We start from the raw sequence: 18,290 nt of genomic DNA, 5'->3' as shown, positions 1-18,290 counted from the left end.
ATGGAGATCTTGGGGGCCTTGAAGTGCATCTCAGGCATCTTAAACTTGGGGCCCTTCAGCTTCCCTTCTGGACCTTCGAGGCTCACATCTGGGGCTTCCACAGCCACCTTGGGTCCTGAGACAACAATGTCAGCCTTGGGCAAGTTCACATCCACTTCTGGGCCCTCACCCTTGAGGCTGGGCATGCTGAACTTGGGCATTTTCATCTTGGGTATTTTGAGGCTCCAGTCTGGGCCTTGGCCTTCCACATCTGGTGCTTTAATATCTAACTTGGGACCTTTGATGTCCACATCTGGAATCTGCATCTCACCCTCTATCTTTGGTGCAGAGATATCTATATTTCCTTTCATTTTGGGTCCTTTAAGATCCAGGTCAACATCTGGCAGAGACATCTTAGGAGCTTTGAAGTGCATCTCGGGCATCTTAAACTTGGGACCTTTAAACTTCCCTTCAGGTCCTTCCAGACTCAGATCTGGAGCACTAATATCTACTTTTGGTGCAGAAATGTCCACATTTGCTTTGGACAGGTTCACATCCAATTCTGGCCCCTCTCCTTTGAGACTGGGCATGCTAAATTTGGGCATTTTAATCTTTGGCATCTTCAAGTTCCAGTCAGGACCCTGCATTTCAACATCTGGGGCACTGACATCTACTTTGGGGCCTCTCAGGTCCCCTTCCAGCTTTGGCACTGTAACATCATATTCTCCCTTTACCTTGGGCCCTTTCACATGCAAGTCCACATCAGGCATGGAGATCTTGGGGGCCTTGATATTCATCTCTGGCATCTTGAACTTGGGGTCCTTCAGCTTTCCTTCAGGTCCTTCAATATTCATATCTGGAACTTCAACATTCACCTTGGGTCCTGAGATGTCAACATCAGCCTTGGGCAGGTTCACGTCCACTTCTGGGCCCTCTCCTTTGAAGCCAGGCATGCTGAATTTGGGCATTTTCACCTTGGGCATCTTCAGGTGCCAGTCTGGGCCCTGAACTTCCACATCTGGGGCATCAATGTCCACTTTGGCACTTTTAAGTTCAACATCAGGAACTTTAATGTCACCTTCAACCTTCGGCACTGTGACATCATATTCGCCTTTTACATTAGGGCCTTTCAAATGTAAGTCCACATCAGGCATGGAGATCTTAGGGACTCTGATGTTCATCTCAGGCATCTTAAACTTGGGCCCTTTCAATTTCCCTTCTGGTCCCTCAATGCTCACGTCAGGAACACTAACATCTACCTTGGGCCTGGAAATGTCCACATCAGCCTTGGGCAGGTTCGCATCCACTTCTGGGCCCTCTGCTTTGAACCCTGGCACACTGAATTTGGGCATTTTCATCTTGGGCATCTTCAAGTGCCAGTCTGGGCCATGGACGTCCATATCCGGGGCATCAATGTCCACTTTCGGGCCTTTGAGTTCTCCTTCAAGCTTTGGTACGGTTACATCATACTCTCCCTTCACCTTTGGACCTTTCACGTGCAAATCTACATCAGGCATGGAGATCTTTGGTGTCTTCACACTCACATCAGGCAGCTTAACATCAGGGCCTTTCAGTTTTCCCCCCAGACCCTCCATGTTGACATCTGGGGCTTCCACATTGACCTTGGGCCCTGAAATACTGACATCCCCTTTGGGTAGAGTCACGTGCACATCTGGACCTTCCCCTTTGGCTCCTAGAGTGCCAAATGTGGGCATTTTCATCTTGGGCATTTTCAGGTTCCATTCTGGGCCATGTACTTCCACATCTGGGGCACTGACGTCCACTTTGGGGCCTTTAACATCACCTTCAGGGACTTGGACTTTCCCTTCTACTTTGGGGAGTGTGATGTCTACACCCCCTTTCACTTTAGGTGCAGCCACATTTAAGTCTACTTCTGCCATAGAGATACTACAGGTTCCAGTTTTCCCGGAATGACTGCCAAGCCTGGGGCCAGTCAAGGTTCCCGCTAGGTTTGGTGTCTCAATGTCCACTCTGGAGCCTTTAACTGCTACTTGAGGGCCTTTCACATCACCGTGCACCCCAGGAGCGGAAACCTTAATATCTCCTTTCAGTTTAGAAGACCCAAGGCTCAGATCCACATCCTGCATGGAGATTTTAGGTTTCTGAACAATCATTTCAGGAGTCTTGACTTTCACACCTTTCACCTTTCCTTCCAGCCCACCAGTAGCAATCTCAGGCAGGCTGATATCCCCAGAGACCCCAGGAACAGCCACTTCACCTGTAGGCAGGGTCACATCAATCCCAATTTCCTCTCCCTTTGTACCTGATACAGAGAACTTGGGGACTTTCATCTTGGGCAGATTCAGTTTGCTCCCAGTCCCATGAATATCAACGTCAGGGACCTGAACTTCCACATTGGGGCCAGTGATGCTACCCCCAATTTGGGGAACAGAGGCGTGCACCCCAATGCTCCCCTGTGGCTTGGCACCTTTGAGGCCCAGGTCACCCTCAAGTGATGGCCCAGTGATTTGGGGGCCCTTCAGCTTCCCCTCAAGCCCTTCAATATTGGCAGAGGGTGCACTGACTTCCAGCTGAGGGGCTTGGACAGTCAAGCCTGGCTTGCCACCCTTGTCCCCCACAGAGACTTCAGGTGCAGAAACCCTCAGCCCTGCCTCTGGTGTCTGGCCCTCAGGCCCTGTCGAGACACCAAATTTCGGTATCTTCATGGTGGGAATTTTAATTTTCCCATGATCACCACTCTCCAGCGACGGGCCCTGCACCTCTACGGCCCCACCCCCAAGAGAAGATGAAATGTCCACTGCTGGAACCTGGACCCCTCCTCCGCCACCCAAGTCCAAGCCCTTGGCACTGACATTGACACCCGAGCCTCCCACCTTTATACCAGGCATGGTGACCTGGAGCTTCGAGTGGCCAGCACCTTGGAGCTCTGGTCCTGAAGCAGAAATGGCCCCTGCTCGGATATCCACAGCAGAGCCTGTGGTTGCAGAGGCCGCCCCGGAGCCCGAGGGCAGTCTGATCACAGTCTTCCCGGACTGGGTCTCCACATCCACATTGGAGATTTCAGTCAGTTCATGCCTTGGAATCTTGATCTTGAATTCAGGGCTACTGATGTCTATGTCCTTGGCTCCTTCCCGGCCGGTCACATCCACAGTGTAGGCCGTGACTCTTCTGGTCACTGTGATGGTGCGGCTCTGGGTCTCCCCAAGGTCTCCTTCCACTCCATCTTCTGACTTCAGCCGTGGCTTGATCTTCGTGGTGTAGATGCGCTGGTACTCCTCATCATCCCCGCTCTGCAGAAAGACACGCCCGGCAGAGGTTGCAACAGAGTCTGCCTGAGTTAGCAGATGCCCGGCCACAGCCCAGCCAACACCACGTTGCCTGTTTCCCAGAGAAGCTAGGACCAGAACAGAGGTCCATGCAGTCTCCTGGGGCACAGCACAAGGGAGTGAAGAAAGGGGCTGACAGCCACATCACAGGAGGAAATCAGAAATTCTCTGGACGTCATACCAGTAAGCAAAAACCACAGGGAGAGAATGGGAGGTATACGCTTGAACTGGGCTGCTTTCCAATCAGTTAGTGATTCAAATCAGCCTGTGCAGGGACATCTCCCAAGACAGCAGGCCCTTCACCTCCCAACTCTCAACCCACTGGCTTGTGAGTTTAATCAGAAGGGGAATCTTCTCAAGGGCTCTTGTACACTGGAAAGCACTTGATAAGCCTAAGAGACTCATTGTGCTTGGGTTAACAGTCTCACTTTGAGGACCCATTATTTGTTAAATAAACAAGGCATCAGAAGGAACAATGTCCCCACAGGCACTTTGCTGCCCAGCGTGTGACTCACAGAAGGTATCAGGCCTCTGCAGAGAGGAAAATGGTGTCTGTGAGGTGGAGCTGGGCACCTGTGAAGTCATTTCAAAGATTCTTGCAAAGCAGCTGACCTTCTTCCTAGGATCTAGGACCAGGCTGCAAAGTCATTCCCACACTGTGGCCACTCTGAGGAGACTGATGGAAGACACTGAGGGGCAGCACAGCCACATGTCACATGAGAACAGACAGAAACAGGGTGGCCAAGATCTCAAGAGAGTGAAGACAGGTGAGAGGAGGAGAAAGAGCAAAAAAAGAGGCTCAGAGGCTCACGGAAGGCTCAGGAGTGGGGTCTGGAGGCCAGCGTGGCCGGGGGAGCTCAGGGCACAGACGGGCCTGCAAGGTACTCACCAGAACCACTTCAGAGCTGCGGGAGCTGAAGACTTCATGGGTCCAAGTCTGGCCTGGCTCAGGGGACCGGTCACCCTTGCGGTGCAGCTTCAGGCCCACTGTGTGGTGCCCCATGGTGTTCAGCAGCTGGGTCACCTCATCCGACTGCAGGTTGTCAAAGTAGATGGTGGCACCCACAATCTGGTCCCCTAAGCAGGGAAGAGCAGGAAGCAGGTGAGGCCCACAGAGCTTCAGGGAAACAGCACACAGCCACCACACACTGCGCACCAGACTGACTTCACCTCATGACCACCCTGCAAGGTGGGCATGGCAATACCCATTGTACAGGCATGGAAACTAAGGCTTAGAAAGGCCAACTCGTTGGCCAGGCGCAATGACTCATGCCTGTAGTCCCAGCACTTTGGGAGACCAAGGTGGGTGAATAACCTGAAGTCAGGAGTTCGAGACCAGCCTGACCAACATGGAGAAACCCCATCTCTCCTAAAAATACAAAAATTAGCCAGGTGTGGTAGTGTACACCTGTAATCCCAGCTACTCAGCAGGCTGAGGCAGGAGAATCGCTTGAACCCAGGAGGCAGAGGTTGCCGTGAGCCGAGATGGAGCCACTGCACTCCAGCCTGGGCACCCAAATCTGCAGAGCTAGTGGGTGGGAGCCAGGTGTGAGGTCTCTACTACCCCCACACGACTGCCTCCCCTGAGGACCACAAGTGACAGACACAGAGTGACCAAGGGAGGGCAGGGCTTGGGTACCAACCACCCTGATGCCACTGGGAACCGGCCCTTGGCAGTCACTTGTCCATTTCTGCCCGCTCCCTGCCCTTCCCTCCAACAACCCCACCCAACCCCAACCTTTAGCACCTGGTCCGCACCCTGGGATGACTCACCCTCCTTGACTACCCCAGTGCGGGCCGCAGGGGAGTTCTGCATCACCTCCTGCACAAAGACGCCGTCGTCCCTCTGGGCGATGGTCAGCCCGTGGGAGCCGCTACCCTGCCAGTTGGGCAGCAGCAGCTCCCGGGTTGTCTCCTCCTCCTTCTCCATCTGGAACGAGGTGAGGAAGTGGAGCTGGGGTCAGTGGGGGTGCGAGGACATGAGGGCATGGGAAAGCCAGCGATCTCTGGTGCTGTGAACTCCAGGGAGTGGGGCCGTCTGCAATGCACCTGCCCCTGCAGCTGGCTCACCTGCCAGGTGAGGTGTTGGGGGTGGGGCAATTCATCTCACGTCCTTCCACTGTGGAAGTTCTCCCAAGACACAGCAGAGAAGATGGAAAGGAGACAGCAGAGGCAACTGGCCACAGAGGTAGCCAGCCCATCTCCCTACCCCCAACGGCCCCAGCCTCCCATCCACCCGGGGCCCACCCTCCCCACATCCCATCACCTCCACCTCTCTCTGCCCCTCCCGGCTACTGACCTTTGCAGGATTCCACTCAGGATCGAATGCCTTGCCAGGAGCCCACCCCGCTTTCCTCTCTTCCCCTTAGTCTCTCTCGTCGGGAATCTTCACAACCTAGGGAAAAGTTCATGATGATGCTCGCACTCCGGATGGCAGTTGGTACACTCCAAGTCCCCACTCAAGGGACAGCCAGGCACTCTGCTACTCAGGCCAGCCTACAACCACCGTCAACCTGACCCCACTGCCGTCAATTCCACTTGTCCACGACTCTCCAGCCTGGCTTAGCAGAAAGGGGCTTCAGAGGAACCAGACTCGGAGTCAGATCCTGGCTCTGCTTCCTCCTACCTGTGGGACTTTCGGTTTTCTGAACCTCCATTTCCTCATCTGTGAAAATGGAGACAACAGGCCAGGCGCGGCGACTCACGCCTGTAATCCCAGCACTTTGGGAGGCTGAGGCAGGTGGATCCCCTGAAGTCAGGAGTTCAAGTACAGCCTGACCAATATGATGAAACCCCGTCTCTATTAAATAAATAAATAAATAAACAAATAAAAATCAGCCAGGCGTGGTGGCGAGCACCTGTAATCCCAGCTACTCAAGAGGCTGAGGTAGGAGAATCGCTTGAAACTGGACGGTGGAGGTTGCAGTGAGCCAAGATCGCAACACTGCACTGCAGCCTGGGTGAAAGAGCAAAACTTCATCTCAAAAAAAAAAAAAGAGGCTGGTGCGGTGGCTCACGCTTGTAATCCCAGCACTTTGGGAGGCCGAGGTGGGTGGATCACGAGGTCAAGGGATCGAGACCATCCTGGTCAACATGGTGAAACCCCGTCTCTACTAAAAATACAAAAATTAGCTGGGCATGGTGGCGCACGCCTGTAGTCCCAGCTACTCGGGAGGCTGAGGCAGGAGAATTGCTTGAACCCAGGAGACGGAGGTTGCGGTGAGCCGAGATCGCGCCATTGCACTCCAGCCTGGGTAACAAGAGCGAAACTCCATCTCAAAAAAAAAAAAAGAAAAGAAAATGGAGAGAATAAAGGAGAAAGAAGAGAGCACTGGCCGGCAGGAGCAGCCTCACATGCACACTCTCACCACACGCTTTTTATTTTTTTGAGACAGGATCTGTCTCTGTCATACAGGCTGGAGCGCAGTGGCATGATCATGACTCAACACAGCCTCAACCTCCTGGGCTCAAGTGGTCCTCCCACCTCAGCCTCCCGAGTAGCTCGGACCACGGGCACGTGCCACCACAACTGGCTGTTTGTATTTTTGGAGAGACAGGGTTCTGCCATGTTGGCCAGGCTGGTCCAGAACTCCTGGGCTCAAACGATCCTCAAGTGCTGGGACTCTGAGCAGGAGCCCCGCACCCGGCCTCTCGCTACATTCTCAACCACAGCTGCAAGATGGTGACATTACTGTGCCCATTTCACAGACAGAGACTGAGTCTCTGAGAGCACAACTTACCCGGGGTACACATGACAGCCCAACTCTGCTGGGCTTGGATCCGAGTCTGTAACTCCTTTGCCTCCCCACACCAGGTTATAACAGGCAGGAGACTCCTCAGAGGCTGCCTCCAGCAGGAATGGCAGTGTCCCACTTCCCTCAGCAACAGACTCGGGCCACCCAGTCTCACCCAGCAGCTGGGAGCTCTGGGAGCCCTGCCACCAGCAGCTGCCTGAACAAAGGAGGCCCCAGCCCCACCAGGCACCACCCAAGCCCTAGAGGCTAGAGCCTAGCTGAACCCGCCTGGGGCCATGGTGAGTCAGGGCCCACTGGCTGCCCACACCACGCCCTGAGCCAGGCCCCTATAGGCGCAAGCATTTAGGAACGAATTCGCCCTCCAGTCACAGGATGAGCTGTCAGCTGCAGGCACCCTGGAAAGGCACCAGGCAGGACTCTGCACAGGGCCACAGACTACAGCCACCCACAAAAATGGCGACTGCGGCCACCACTTGAAATGGTGTGGAGGATACTATCGGTCATGGGGAACCTAACCCAAATCCCCTCCTTTGGCTGTTTACATCCAGAAACTATCAGCAGTCAGTCAATGCCTGCATACCAGCTGCCTCCATATGCCCAACACTATACTTTGCACTGCAGAGGGAACCGGCCAGGGATGGACACAGCTAGGCCCGGCATCTAATTACATGCTGGCATCAGACAGTGACTTCACGTCACTCCCGCACATACATGCCACACCGGGAGATTTAAGACTCAGTTCCGGCCAGGCGCAGTGGCTCATGACTGTAATCCCAGCACTTTGGGAGACCAAGGCAGATGGATCACAAGGTCAGGAGATCGAGACCATCTTGGCTAACACAGTGAAACCCCATCTCTACTAAAAATACAAAAAACTAGCCAGGTATGGTGGCACACACCTGTAGTCCCAGCTACTCCGGAGGCTAAGGTAAGGGAATGGCTTGAACCTGGGAGGCTGAGGTTGCAGTGAGCTGAGATCTTACCACTGCACTCTAGCTTGGGCAACAGAGAGAGACTCCATCTCAAAAAAAAAAACAGACTCAGTTCCTGTCCCAGATACACATGATGAGCAAGGTGTACTGGCTGTGACTGATTTAGCCGCAGAATATTCCAGAAGGCTTGGGAGCCTTCTAGGGAAAATGAAATATACATGGGGTCTTGAAGGTGCTAGAGGTGACCTCTGAGGATGGGACTGTGTCTCCTGGGAATGTGTGGGCACTTAGCAGTTCCCAACTCAGACAGATCACAACATGGCTGAAAGAGAAACGCAGACCCCAGGCTCTGACAGCCATCCTCCCAATGGGCCTCCTTGTCAACACAGGTGCTGGCTATGAGGTTAGCAAAGACGCTGAGCCTGTGGGCTCAGGTGCAGGCTGCGGAAAACATCATCTCCCCTCTGGTCGCAGAGGAGGCTGCGATGGGAAATCACTCTGACCCTTCCCAGGGTGAAACAGCAAAGCTGGGGCTTCAATGGCACCTTGTCTCCCGATGTCCAGCCTTGCAGATAAGGAGCCAGGCAGAGGCAGGGAAGGAAAAAGGATTCCAGACTTCATCTCTCAGACAGAACTGAAGCTACCCCTTCAGACGGCCCGGACACCCCTGTCCTCCTCCTGGAGCAGGGCCCCTTTGCTCACCAGGCATCCTGGTGCTGTGCCAGCAGCCATCGATGGGGGAGAGGTAGCTGAGCCAGCTCACCCTCGCCCACACCTCGGCCCCACCCTCCCTCCAGCCCTCCCTCCCCAGTGAGTCACTGCAGCTGGCTGCAACAGCTCCAGACCTGCAGAGGGTCGTGCCTAAAACCCCAAGGACAAAGTGTCTCCTGGGCCAGACCCCCAGGTGCCAGAGGAAGCAGGACTCCTCTGCAGACAGGCAGGTGGCTTCCCTGCCAGGGCCTCAGGCAGGAGTCCCTTTTGAGGCCAGGAGAGACTTGCCTCAACCCAGGTGGCTCCTGAGGAGGGGAGAACCCATCCAGGGTAGCGACCAATCCATACCCAGCGAGGACTGGAGGCGTAGGACGAGAGGCTGCAGGTTGGCCATGGCAGAGCACTCGATAGCTTCCCGGCCGGGTGGGGCTGCCAACCACCCTGCGTGCTCTGGCTCTGGCCCTGCCGTCCCAGCACAGCCTGGAGGGACTCCCCTCTCATCTGACCTGGGCCACTGAGTTGCGAGGAGGGGCGTGGAGGTCCTGAAGGGGATATGGAAGTAGGGGCGTGGGATACTGTGTAGCCAGGGTTTCCTGTTCTCTGCATTTGGGTCCCAGCCCTTAGTCTCTCCTCCACCGCTGGAGCCTGTACCAAGCCAGGTGGCCCTTCCTTCTCCTCCCACGCGAGTCAGGTTCAGCCAAGCTTTCCACAGAGGCTGAGAGCTCTGCTCTGCTGCTACCCAAAGGAGGGTCTTTGGAGCTTTGGGGAATTCTGCACGATTCAGCCAATTGCCATAGCCACCTTCGGAGCTAGAAGAGACCTAGAGTCATGCCATCCAACGCCACAAGTGGCTATTTAAATTTCAATCAATTAAAATTCTGTTACATTAAAATTTTAGCTCATTAACTGCACTAGCCACATTTCAAGAGCTCAACAACCACAGGTGGCTACTGGCTACTATATTAGCATGGACACAGGGCACTTCCCCCACTGCCGAGAGTTTTATGGGATAGCGCTGCCTTTTACTTAACGATGGAGAGAGTAAAGCCCAGAGAGGAGAGAGAATGGGCGTGTGCTGGGGCCCTAGTCCCCAAGCCTGCTAGCCCACAGCAAGGTGATCCCCACAGTCCTCCTCGTGATAGAAGGAGTGGGGCAGGGCTGGTCGAGGTGGCTCATACCTATAATCCCAGCCCTCTGGGAGGCCGAGGCATGCTGATTGCTTGAGCCCAGGAGTTTGAAACCAGCCTGAACAACTTGGCAAGAACCTATCTCTATAAAAAATAAAAATTTTAGTCCAGAAGCAGTGGCTCACGCCTGTAATCCCAGCACTTTGGGAGGCTGAGGTGGGCAGATCATGAGGTCAAGAGATCGAGACCATCCTGGCCAACACAGTGAAACCCTGTCTCTGCTAAAATACAAAAATTAGCTGGGCATGGTGACTCGAGCCTGTAGTCCCAGCTACTCGGGAGGCTGAGGCAGGAGCCTCCTGCTTGAAGCCAGGAGGCGGAGGTTGCCATAAGCCGAGATCGCGCCACTGAACTCCAGCCTGGCGCCTGGCAAAAGAGAGAGACTCTGTCTCAAAAAAAAAATAAATAAATACAAAGTTTAATTTTATTTTTAATAAAGAAATAATAGGGCCAGAGTGGAGACCCCCTAAGGCAGAAGATTGCTTGGAGGGCAGAAAAGATGGTAAGGCCGCTCCAGCTGCAAAGGTGACGGCACACACGCACGACACTGTGGGACAGACTGTAATTCAGGCCAGAAGCAGCGAGAGAACAGGCCATCCTGTCACTTCAAAACTGCAGACAGCATGTGCCAAACGGCAGGGAAGGCCCATACCCTGCAGATTGTGGACAATGCCAGGGAGACCCAGGAGAACTCCAGGAAGGAGATTCTCGACCCCGGCAGATGGCCTCTGCCAGGGGTGACCTCCAGAGAAGCTCCTTCCTCCACTGCCCTCGGAGAATGGTGCCCCTTCCCTGGAGAGCCAGTATAAAGCCAGGATAGGAACCAGGCCAATTGCACTAGAGACAGCCTTGCAGCCAGCGTCAGTAGCAAGGTGACAGGAATTGATATATACACACTCTCCCAGAGACAGACCACAGGCCTCAGTGCCCAAATGCACCCAACCGGAGGACAAAATACACGACACAGGGACACACGACTGTCCATCCACCCAGCACAGGCTGGACACAGTGGGCGACCTTCAAAGGGGGAGAAAATCACCCCCACCCACAGTGGGGAGGGCATCGGCCACAGTGAAACCTCCACCCAGCACATGGGCACGCACATGGGCCAGTCCACCCACTACACACACAAGGCCAAAGAGAAGCAGTCCCCATCCCAAGAATGAAACGACTCACGCCCAGAGTTAGAGACCCCTACCAGAAGGGAAGCCCCCAACATTCGGAATCAGGAGGGGAGAGACGCTATTCAGAGAGACACACCCAGAAGACAGTATGCTTGCTCTCATAAACACTCATCAGGAGACAAAGAGGAACAGAAAGCTCCACGTTGAAAGAAAAAAACCCACACACACAAGTGGAGAGAATTCTACAGAGCCCTCTTGTGTGCCAGAGACTGTGCTGGCAACGTCCCACAGCTGGGGACTCATTCAACCCCCAAATGATGATGCTATGTAAAAAGAATTAATATCCTGGCCAGGCACAGTGGCTCACGCCTGTAATCTTAGCACTTTGGGAGGCCGAGGCGGGTGGATCACGAGGTCAGGAGTTCTAGACCAGCCTGGCCAACATGGTGAAATCAACATGGTAGGACACCAGTGGGTCTCTACTAAAAATACAAAAATTAGCTGGGCGTGGTGGCTCGTGCCTGTAATCCCAGCTACTTGGGAGGCTGAGGCAAGAAAATTGCTTGAACCGGGACCCAAGAGGTGCAGGGTACAGTGAGCCGAGATTGTGCCACTGCACTCCAGCCTGGGCTACAGAATGAGACTCCATCTCAAAAAAAAAAAAAAAAATTAATATCCTTATTTCAGAGATATGAAAACAGGCCCCAGAGATAAGACAGCTTGCCCAAGTGTGGGACAGTTGAAATGCAAGCCCAGGAGTGTCTGACCTCCCGAGGCCAACTGTCTTTGCCCAGGTAGAGGGATGAAGGCACAGGGAAATACACAGGAGGAGACACAGGAAAATCCACAGAGGAAGATGCACAGAAAAGAGATTTACATGGCCAGGCACAGTGGCTCACGCCTGTAATCCCAGCACTTTGGGATGCTGAGGTGAACAGATCATGAGGTCAGGAGTTCCAGACCAGCCTGACAAACACAGTGAAACCCCGTCTCTACTAAAAATACAAAAAAATTAGCTGGGCATGGTGGTGGGTGCCTGTAATCTCAGCTACTTGGAAGGCTGAGGCAGGAGACTCATTTGAACCCGGGAGGCAGAGGTTGCAGTGAGCCAAGATCGTGCCACTGCACTCCAGCCCTGGAGACAGAAGAAGACTCCATCTTGGAAAAAAAAAAAAGAGAGACGTACACTGGAGTGAGAGCCAGAGGGACACCAGTGGGAAAATGGAGAGGCCTCCAAATCCGCTTCCCCACGCTCCAGCCTCAACCTGACCCAACCTGTGGGCCACAAACCCAGAATGGACAGTGCCAGGCATCCCAGAGCTGTGCATGTGAGGGGCGTTTTGCTTCTGGGACTTACTGAGGTTGGGTCCCCAGGGGGTCAGGACCCTGAGCTGCCCGGCCCCAACCCACTTCTATCTAGATTTCTCTTGAGCCCCAACAGGTGGGAGACAAGAGAACATCTCCTTCTGGGGCTCAACCAGCACCAGACTCCCGCCAAAGGCCAGCACTGCCAGGGCAAGACAAGCATTTCCACTGCTGGGAGATGGAATCAGTCATGACAGGGAGACCCTCGTCCCAAAGGAACAAGGAGAAATACAGGGGTGATGTCCCTTCCGGGATGCAGCTGCCAGACTTGTTTAGGAAAAAACATTATGCCCGTTCTAACCACAGCAAAAGTGTGCAGACATCTCAGAGTCTACGCCGGCATTAAGGACATTTACAAACCCACCTAGCTAATTCTCGGCGGCCTACAGGGAGGAGGGGCAGGTTAGGGAGGTGGAATCACCAGAAGAATTAGACGAGCATGTTGCAAAATACACGCAACTTGGGCACTGGAGGCACCCCCAGAGAAAGGCACACAGGAAGACACACATGAACACACACACACACACACACACACACACACACACACACCATGAACACATGGAGACCCTCAGCCGCATTCTCCACTCTACACAGCCCAGAGCAGCCTGCAGCCCCAGCCAGCCTTCACTGGCTCACAACAGACACCTGTCATGGAGGCCCCCACACCTGTTCGCCTGGTGCCTGTGTCCCTTGAGTCTGTACCTCCTCCTGTGTGTGTGCACCTGCCAGGCCCCCTCCCTGCTCCCTGCCCTTAGGAGAGGGAGGCACCACCCCAGTCACTACTCCCACCAGGAGGAAGTTTTTCCAGCCTTGTCACTCAGCCTTCTCCTCCCATCACCCCCTTCCCCTGGCCCCTCACATCATGCTGACTTCCAGGGCAGCCCCCCACACCCTGACCTCACCAGCTGGTTGCTTTCTGACTCTGCTGTGACGCCTTTCTCTACCCGGACCGTGCACAGCCCCCTCCCGCACTCCCAGTGAGTTCTGAAGACCTGAAGCTCCAGGCTCTCACTTCCAGCAGCCAGGGAGATTCCTTCTTCCCTCCCTAGCCAAGAGGGACTCTCCACACTCCTTGTGGGAGGGTGCTGGGGACAGCATATTCTCCAGTGGGGAGTCCCCACACCTGGACATAGAAGCAGGGAAGAGTGGGCCTTTAGCCAGGACCACTGGGATTCAGATACCAACTTTGAGGGTGGCATCCCATAGGAGAGGGGGTGAAGAAGAACGCTTGATCTTGCCCTAGGGGGTAGATTATAGTTTCGGAGCTGCCTGTCTGCCCCACCCAAGGCTGGGATCTGGGGAGGGCGCTGCTTGCTCTCCCCCCAGCGGTCAGGCCACGCTATTACAGGGGCTTGGGGCCAGGCCGCTCGGGCTCTGTCAAAGAGCTGCCCCCCAGCCCCACCAGGACAAGTAGCGGTAGACGGGATCAGCTCCAGGCACTTCCCCTTCCCCCAGAACCTCCGCTCCAGCCCCCAGAGACCGGGCAGGATGCCCCTCCCTGACAGGCTGTGTGCAGCGCCTTGCTCAGCCTGCTCAGCCAGGACCTGCACCCTCAAGGCTGTCCTCAACCTCCCAGAGGCCTCTGGTCACAAACTGCGGGCAGAGATCTGTCCAGGACCAAGAAATTCACTTCAGTCCTTACCTACAACCCCTGCGGGCCGGCAGGAAACCGCCACCACCAGGGCAGAATGCCACTGCCATCCTCTGCCTCCAAGCCCCTCGACAATGCAGGCAGAGGAGACACATCCAGGCATGCTACAAGGGGATGACCCTCATTCCCAACTGGCCGGACACTCCCTCAGGCAATGACACACACCTCACTCAGAGACACCGGCTGTGACATGGTCACAAGGATCTGAGGCCACAGCAGAGCGACTCCTGCAGTGCTCACAGTGACTGACCTAAGACTGCCAGCGACAGCTCAGCCGAGCCCTGGTGGGAACTGAGGCCAGCAGGGATGAAAAGGGGCTTCATTCCTTGGGAATCCTCCTGTGGCCCACCCACCTGCCTCCCACACTCCCACAGGAACACCCAGGAATGCTGGAACCTGCGTAATCAGAAAGTCCTGGGAGTCTAGCTGAGGGTCTGAGCCCAGGGAAATCCCAGCATAGATGAACCCATGGGGGACGAAGAGAAGGAAGAGAGCCCTAGATACCTGCCACTGCCACTCCCCCAAGTGGCACATTTTAAATCCTCCCCAGCGGCCACCACCCTTCCTCAAACCTAAGCATGCACAGCACGTGGCCAGCCCAGCTCCGGGGTGAGAAACTTTGGGGCCTCCAGAATGGTGGGGGAGAGAGCCACACGGTTCCCATGAGGAGTAGGACTAGCTCTCCCGGTCCGCCTCTCTGCCTGTCTCCAGGCGGTTCCCAAGTTCTGAAGAAGGTAATGACCACACCCTAGAGACCCACACACCCCTCCGCCCCCATGGCTTTGCCCCAACTTCTCAAACCAGCTCCTCAGGCTCAGGGTGACCGGCTCTGCAAGGACCCGCCAGCCAATTCCAAGTCCAGCAAAAGAATCCAACCTTGGCAGCACTCGCCACCTTTCCCCAGGGCTTCTCGAGGGTCAAGATGACTCCAGGGACCCCCAGCTGCCTCCCTGCTCTGGGCTGACGCTGACCCTCCCTGCCCTGGGCCCTCAACAGGCCCCTGTCTCCCACCCCAGGCCCTGGACCACGTCTGGCTGGCACAACTCCCCAACTCCGAGGGGTCAACTCCTCAAGGAGTTCACAGACCAGGACCCCTGAATCGCTGGGGTGGGCCTCCTTTTCAGCCGCATGACTTATGAGGCTCCCAATGTGTCCCCGTTCTCTGATCAGTGTCCCTGTGCATAGCCTCTTAGGGTGAAAGGCTTTAGAGAGGGGCTCAGGCAGCCTCTAACCACATCTGCAGCCCCCAAACCCTGTGACCTCTCCTAGCTCCACTCTCGCCCTCCTAGTCCCCTCCCCCCTACCCCATAGCTCACAGCTCAAAGAGGTGTCCCTAACTGCGGGGGCTCCCCTGGCCTCCCCATTCTGCACACGCCACTACCCACGCGGTGGGGGGTGGGCAGCGCTGCTGTCCCTAAGGGCAGGAGAAGGAAGCTTCCCCACATTCAGCTTCTGAAAGGAAGTGAGTGCCACACCCTGCCCCCGAGATTTCCCTCTTGGGGTGGGGATGAAAGTGAGAGCGAGAGCTACTCCCCAGAATGAGCCAGTATGGGTGCAGAGACCCTTAAACGCCTTCCCCCACTCCCTCAACTTCACTACGACAGCCCCTCACTGTAGTGCACAAAACCGACCCCACACCCACCATGCGCTGTTCTGTGCCAGGAAGGGCAAGCAGAGGGGAGAAGCCCTGTAATCCGAGGTTGGACTCTAACGAAGACGAGTTCAAAACCAATTACTGGGCCCCCGCAATGCCTTTCCACAAACCCCCTCCACAGAGCAGGGCACTCTGCAGCGACCGCACGCTCCCTGGGAGCACCTCACCGCCACCGTCGCCGCGACTGGAGCCACACCCGGTGAAACCGGCAAGCACACACATCTCACACAACCCTCTTATGGCCTCATTATGCAGAGGGGCCAGAGCCGTTCCCCACCTGGTTGTCTGGGCTCGGCTTCAACTGCGAACCCCCATCTGCCCCCTCCGCACCCCTCCCAACAAGGGGCACACCAGCCCTACTTGGGCCCCAGGAGTCCCTCATGGTTAGCGCCGCCAAGGGGCTGCGCCCCCCACACCCCGGCCTGGGCACTGCTGGGGGGCGGCCGGCCCTGCCAGGGGCGGCTCAGGCCCTCGCACGCTGCACACCCCTCCTCGCATGGGAAAGCCTTACATAACACAGCTCTGCACACACCCTAAGCACGCCGCCTCTCCAACCCCAGGCGGGACCTCGCCCCAGGCCCCCTCTCCTGGCGCGCACCGCTGGAGCGCAGGGCTCCAGCGAGCGCAGCTTAGCCCTCCTCCCACGCCCAGCCCGGCTCCTGCCCCCAACTCCCACACACAGCCCCTTCCTCCTCCCCTTTGCCCCTCACCACTCCTCCCCGAGTTCTGGTTTGAATTAGTCACCGGCTCCAACCACCACATTCCTCAGGCTGCTGGCGCCGGGCCAGGCGCTGGGGCGGGGGCCATCCCGCCCGGACGGGTTTGGGAGCTGGGTGGGGGGAAAGCACCGCCTCCGAAGGGGAAGGGGCGGTCCCGAAGCCTGGCCGCTGCACAGCACCCCCTCCTCGCCCACCCCAGCGTAGGAATCTCCCTAATTATGTCCCCCTCCCCACCCATCCCGCTGGGAGGCACATTGCAAACTTCCAGGCTCCGAGGCCCGAGAGGAAGAAGGTTTTCTGGAGCGGGGAACACGGAGGGGCAAGCCTAGGGCGGGGCAGCGAGAGGGGCTGAGGGACCGGTGGTACAGAACAGGGTGGGGCCTGGACGACTCTGGACGCGGTTAGGGGCGTAGGTGCCAGGAGCGTGGAAGGACAGCCGAGGGGGCGCGCGGCGCGGGGGGCCGCGGAGGCGATCCCGGAAACTTCCCCTACAGTAAACACGGGATCCGAACGGAGAAGCCCCTGAGCCACCGCCCCATTCAGGGAGAGGAGGTGGGACAGAGGCCACCAGGCCCGGAACCGGGCGCCCTGCCTTGTAGTGGAGCCAACAGTCTGCCCTCCGGTGAAATACGGAGTGAAGCAAAGCACTTCGGAGCGATTTTCCAACTTTAACTAACTTGCGCCCCAACTCCGGAGGCAGCGCTCCGCTCCCAGAGAGCCACGCGTCGCCTCCCCGGGCGGCCCAGTTAGTTCCAAACTAAATTATCACAGTGACACCCCCAACTACGCGCCCCACCGGAGCCCCGCAACCCGCCTCCCCCCACCCGCCGTTGGTGGCCCGGCCCCCGACTGCGCCCAGATGCGCCTGGCGCCCCTACCTGCGAGCTCAGCCCCAGGGCACAGCCATAGCCGGCGCGGGGCCTGAGGCTGCGGTGCTGCGGCTGCTGGCAGTGACGAGCCCCGGTCCGGGCGGGTCTGGCAGGGCGGGCGGTGCAGTCCCCGCGGCAGAGCAGCTCCAAGTGGCCGGTCCCCCGTGCGCGGAGGCGGCTCTTGTAACTCCGGCTCCGGCGGGCGGGTGTGCCCGGAGCTGTAGGGAGAGGGCGGGGCCGGGCGGGGCCCGAGCGGGGCTGGGACTGGCGAGCGGGGCCGACCCTGGAGGGACCCGGGAGGGGACTACTAGGGAGGGGGGCCATTGGGGGACGCGGGGACGTTGCTTTGCCCCCTGCCGCCATCCACTGCCCCCGTCCTATCTCGAATCTCGATCTGCTCACTGGCCAGAAACTCCTGCAGGCTCCCTGGGCTCACCCTCACAGCTGGAACTGCGTATCCACTTATTTTGCAGGAAGGGCCTGGGGGCTCTGAAGGCGGCTGGGGGCTTGGGTGATTCCGCCGCAACCTCCAGCAGGATACGGACCTTTGAGTTTTCTCTCAGCTTAGGCAACCACACTTCAAATCCCAGGCCCCAGCCTCCTCGCTTGGTTCCCAAACTCCATGCAGCCGCGCCCATTTCTCGCGTTCACTCTTTCTGGGGGCCCCTCAGTCCCTACCCACGCAGAACCGGCCTGGATTCCCACCCCCAGGAGCCGGGGTCACCAGTGCCCCGCGCACCGCCCTGCTGCGCAGGCCGTGGGCTAACGGGAGTGAGGCCCGCAGGCGTTGGAGAGCGGACCTGACGCCCACCTTCCTCTCCAGACTCCCGCCTCCAGGAGCCGGAGCCCCAGCGCTTCCTCTGCCTCCTATTCCTTCTCCACACCCCTCTACGCGCCCCTCCCCCACCTCCCCGCTCGCGGGACACTAAGTCTCCCATTTACAGCAATTTCCCACAGCCACTTCTAACTACAGGGAGATTTTATTAAACGCTTAATGACGGGGTGCGGGGCCTTCTGGCTACACGCTCCCTCCCCT

The 18,290-nt window shown here is 56.9% G+C and overlaps 1 protein-coding gene across 26 annotated transcripts in view; it reads right to left on the bottom strand.

The window, feature by feature from the left end:
- Positions 1–17,457, bottom strand: part of AHNAK (AHNAK nucleoprotein) — an 84,519-nt gene extending 67,062 nt beyond the window's left edge. For 9 of the 26 annotated variants that reach the window (XM_032283147.1, XM_032283135.1, XM_032283132.1 and 6 more), the window contains exon 1: positions 18–2,314. In XM_032283147.1, the coding sequence (XP_032139038.1) occupies positions 18–2,291 (2,274 nt within the window). In that variant the 5' untranslated portion in view covers positions 2,292–2,314. Of the gene's footprint in view, positions 1–5; positions 3,252–4,176; positions 4,365–5,060; positions 5,218–5,586; positions 5,683–16,376; positions 16,397–17,263 lie in introns of those variants that run through there. The other 17 variants (XM_032283127.1, XM_032283125.1, XM_032283130.1 and 14 more) reach the window with 10 other exon arrangements.
- Between the last annotated feature and the right edge of the window lie 833 nt (positions 17,458–18,290).

The sequence above is a fragment of the Sapajus apella genome, unplaced genomic scaffold, assembly GCF_009761245.1.
Source record: "Sapajus apella isolate SASKATOON/1434 unplaced genomic scaffold, GSC_monkey_1.0 scaffold14, whole genome shotgun sequence".
Taxonomy (NCBI): Eukaryota; Metazoa; Chordata; class Mammalia; order Primates; family Cebidae; genus Sapajus; species Sapajus apella.
The sequence above is the reverse complement of the archived record's forward strand: the minus strand, read 5'-3'. Positions and strand labels throughout refer to the sequence as shown.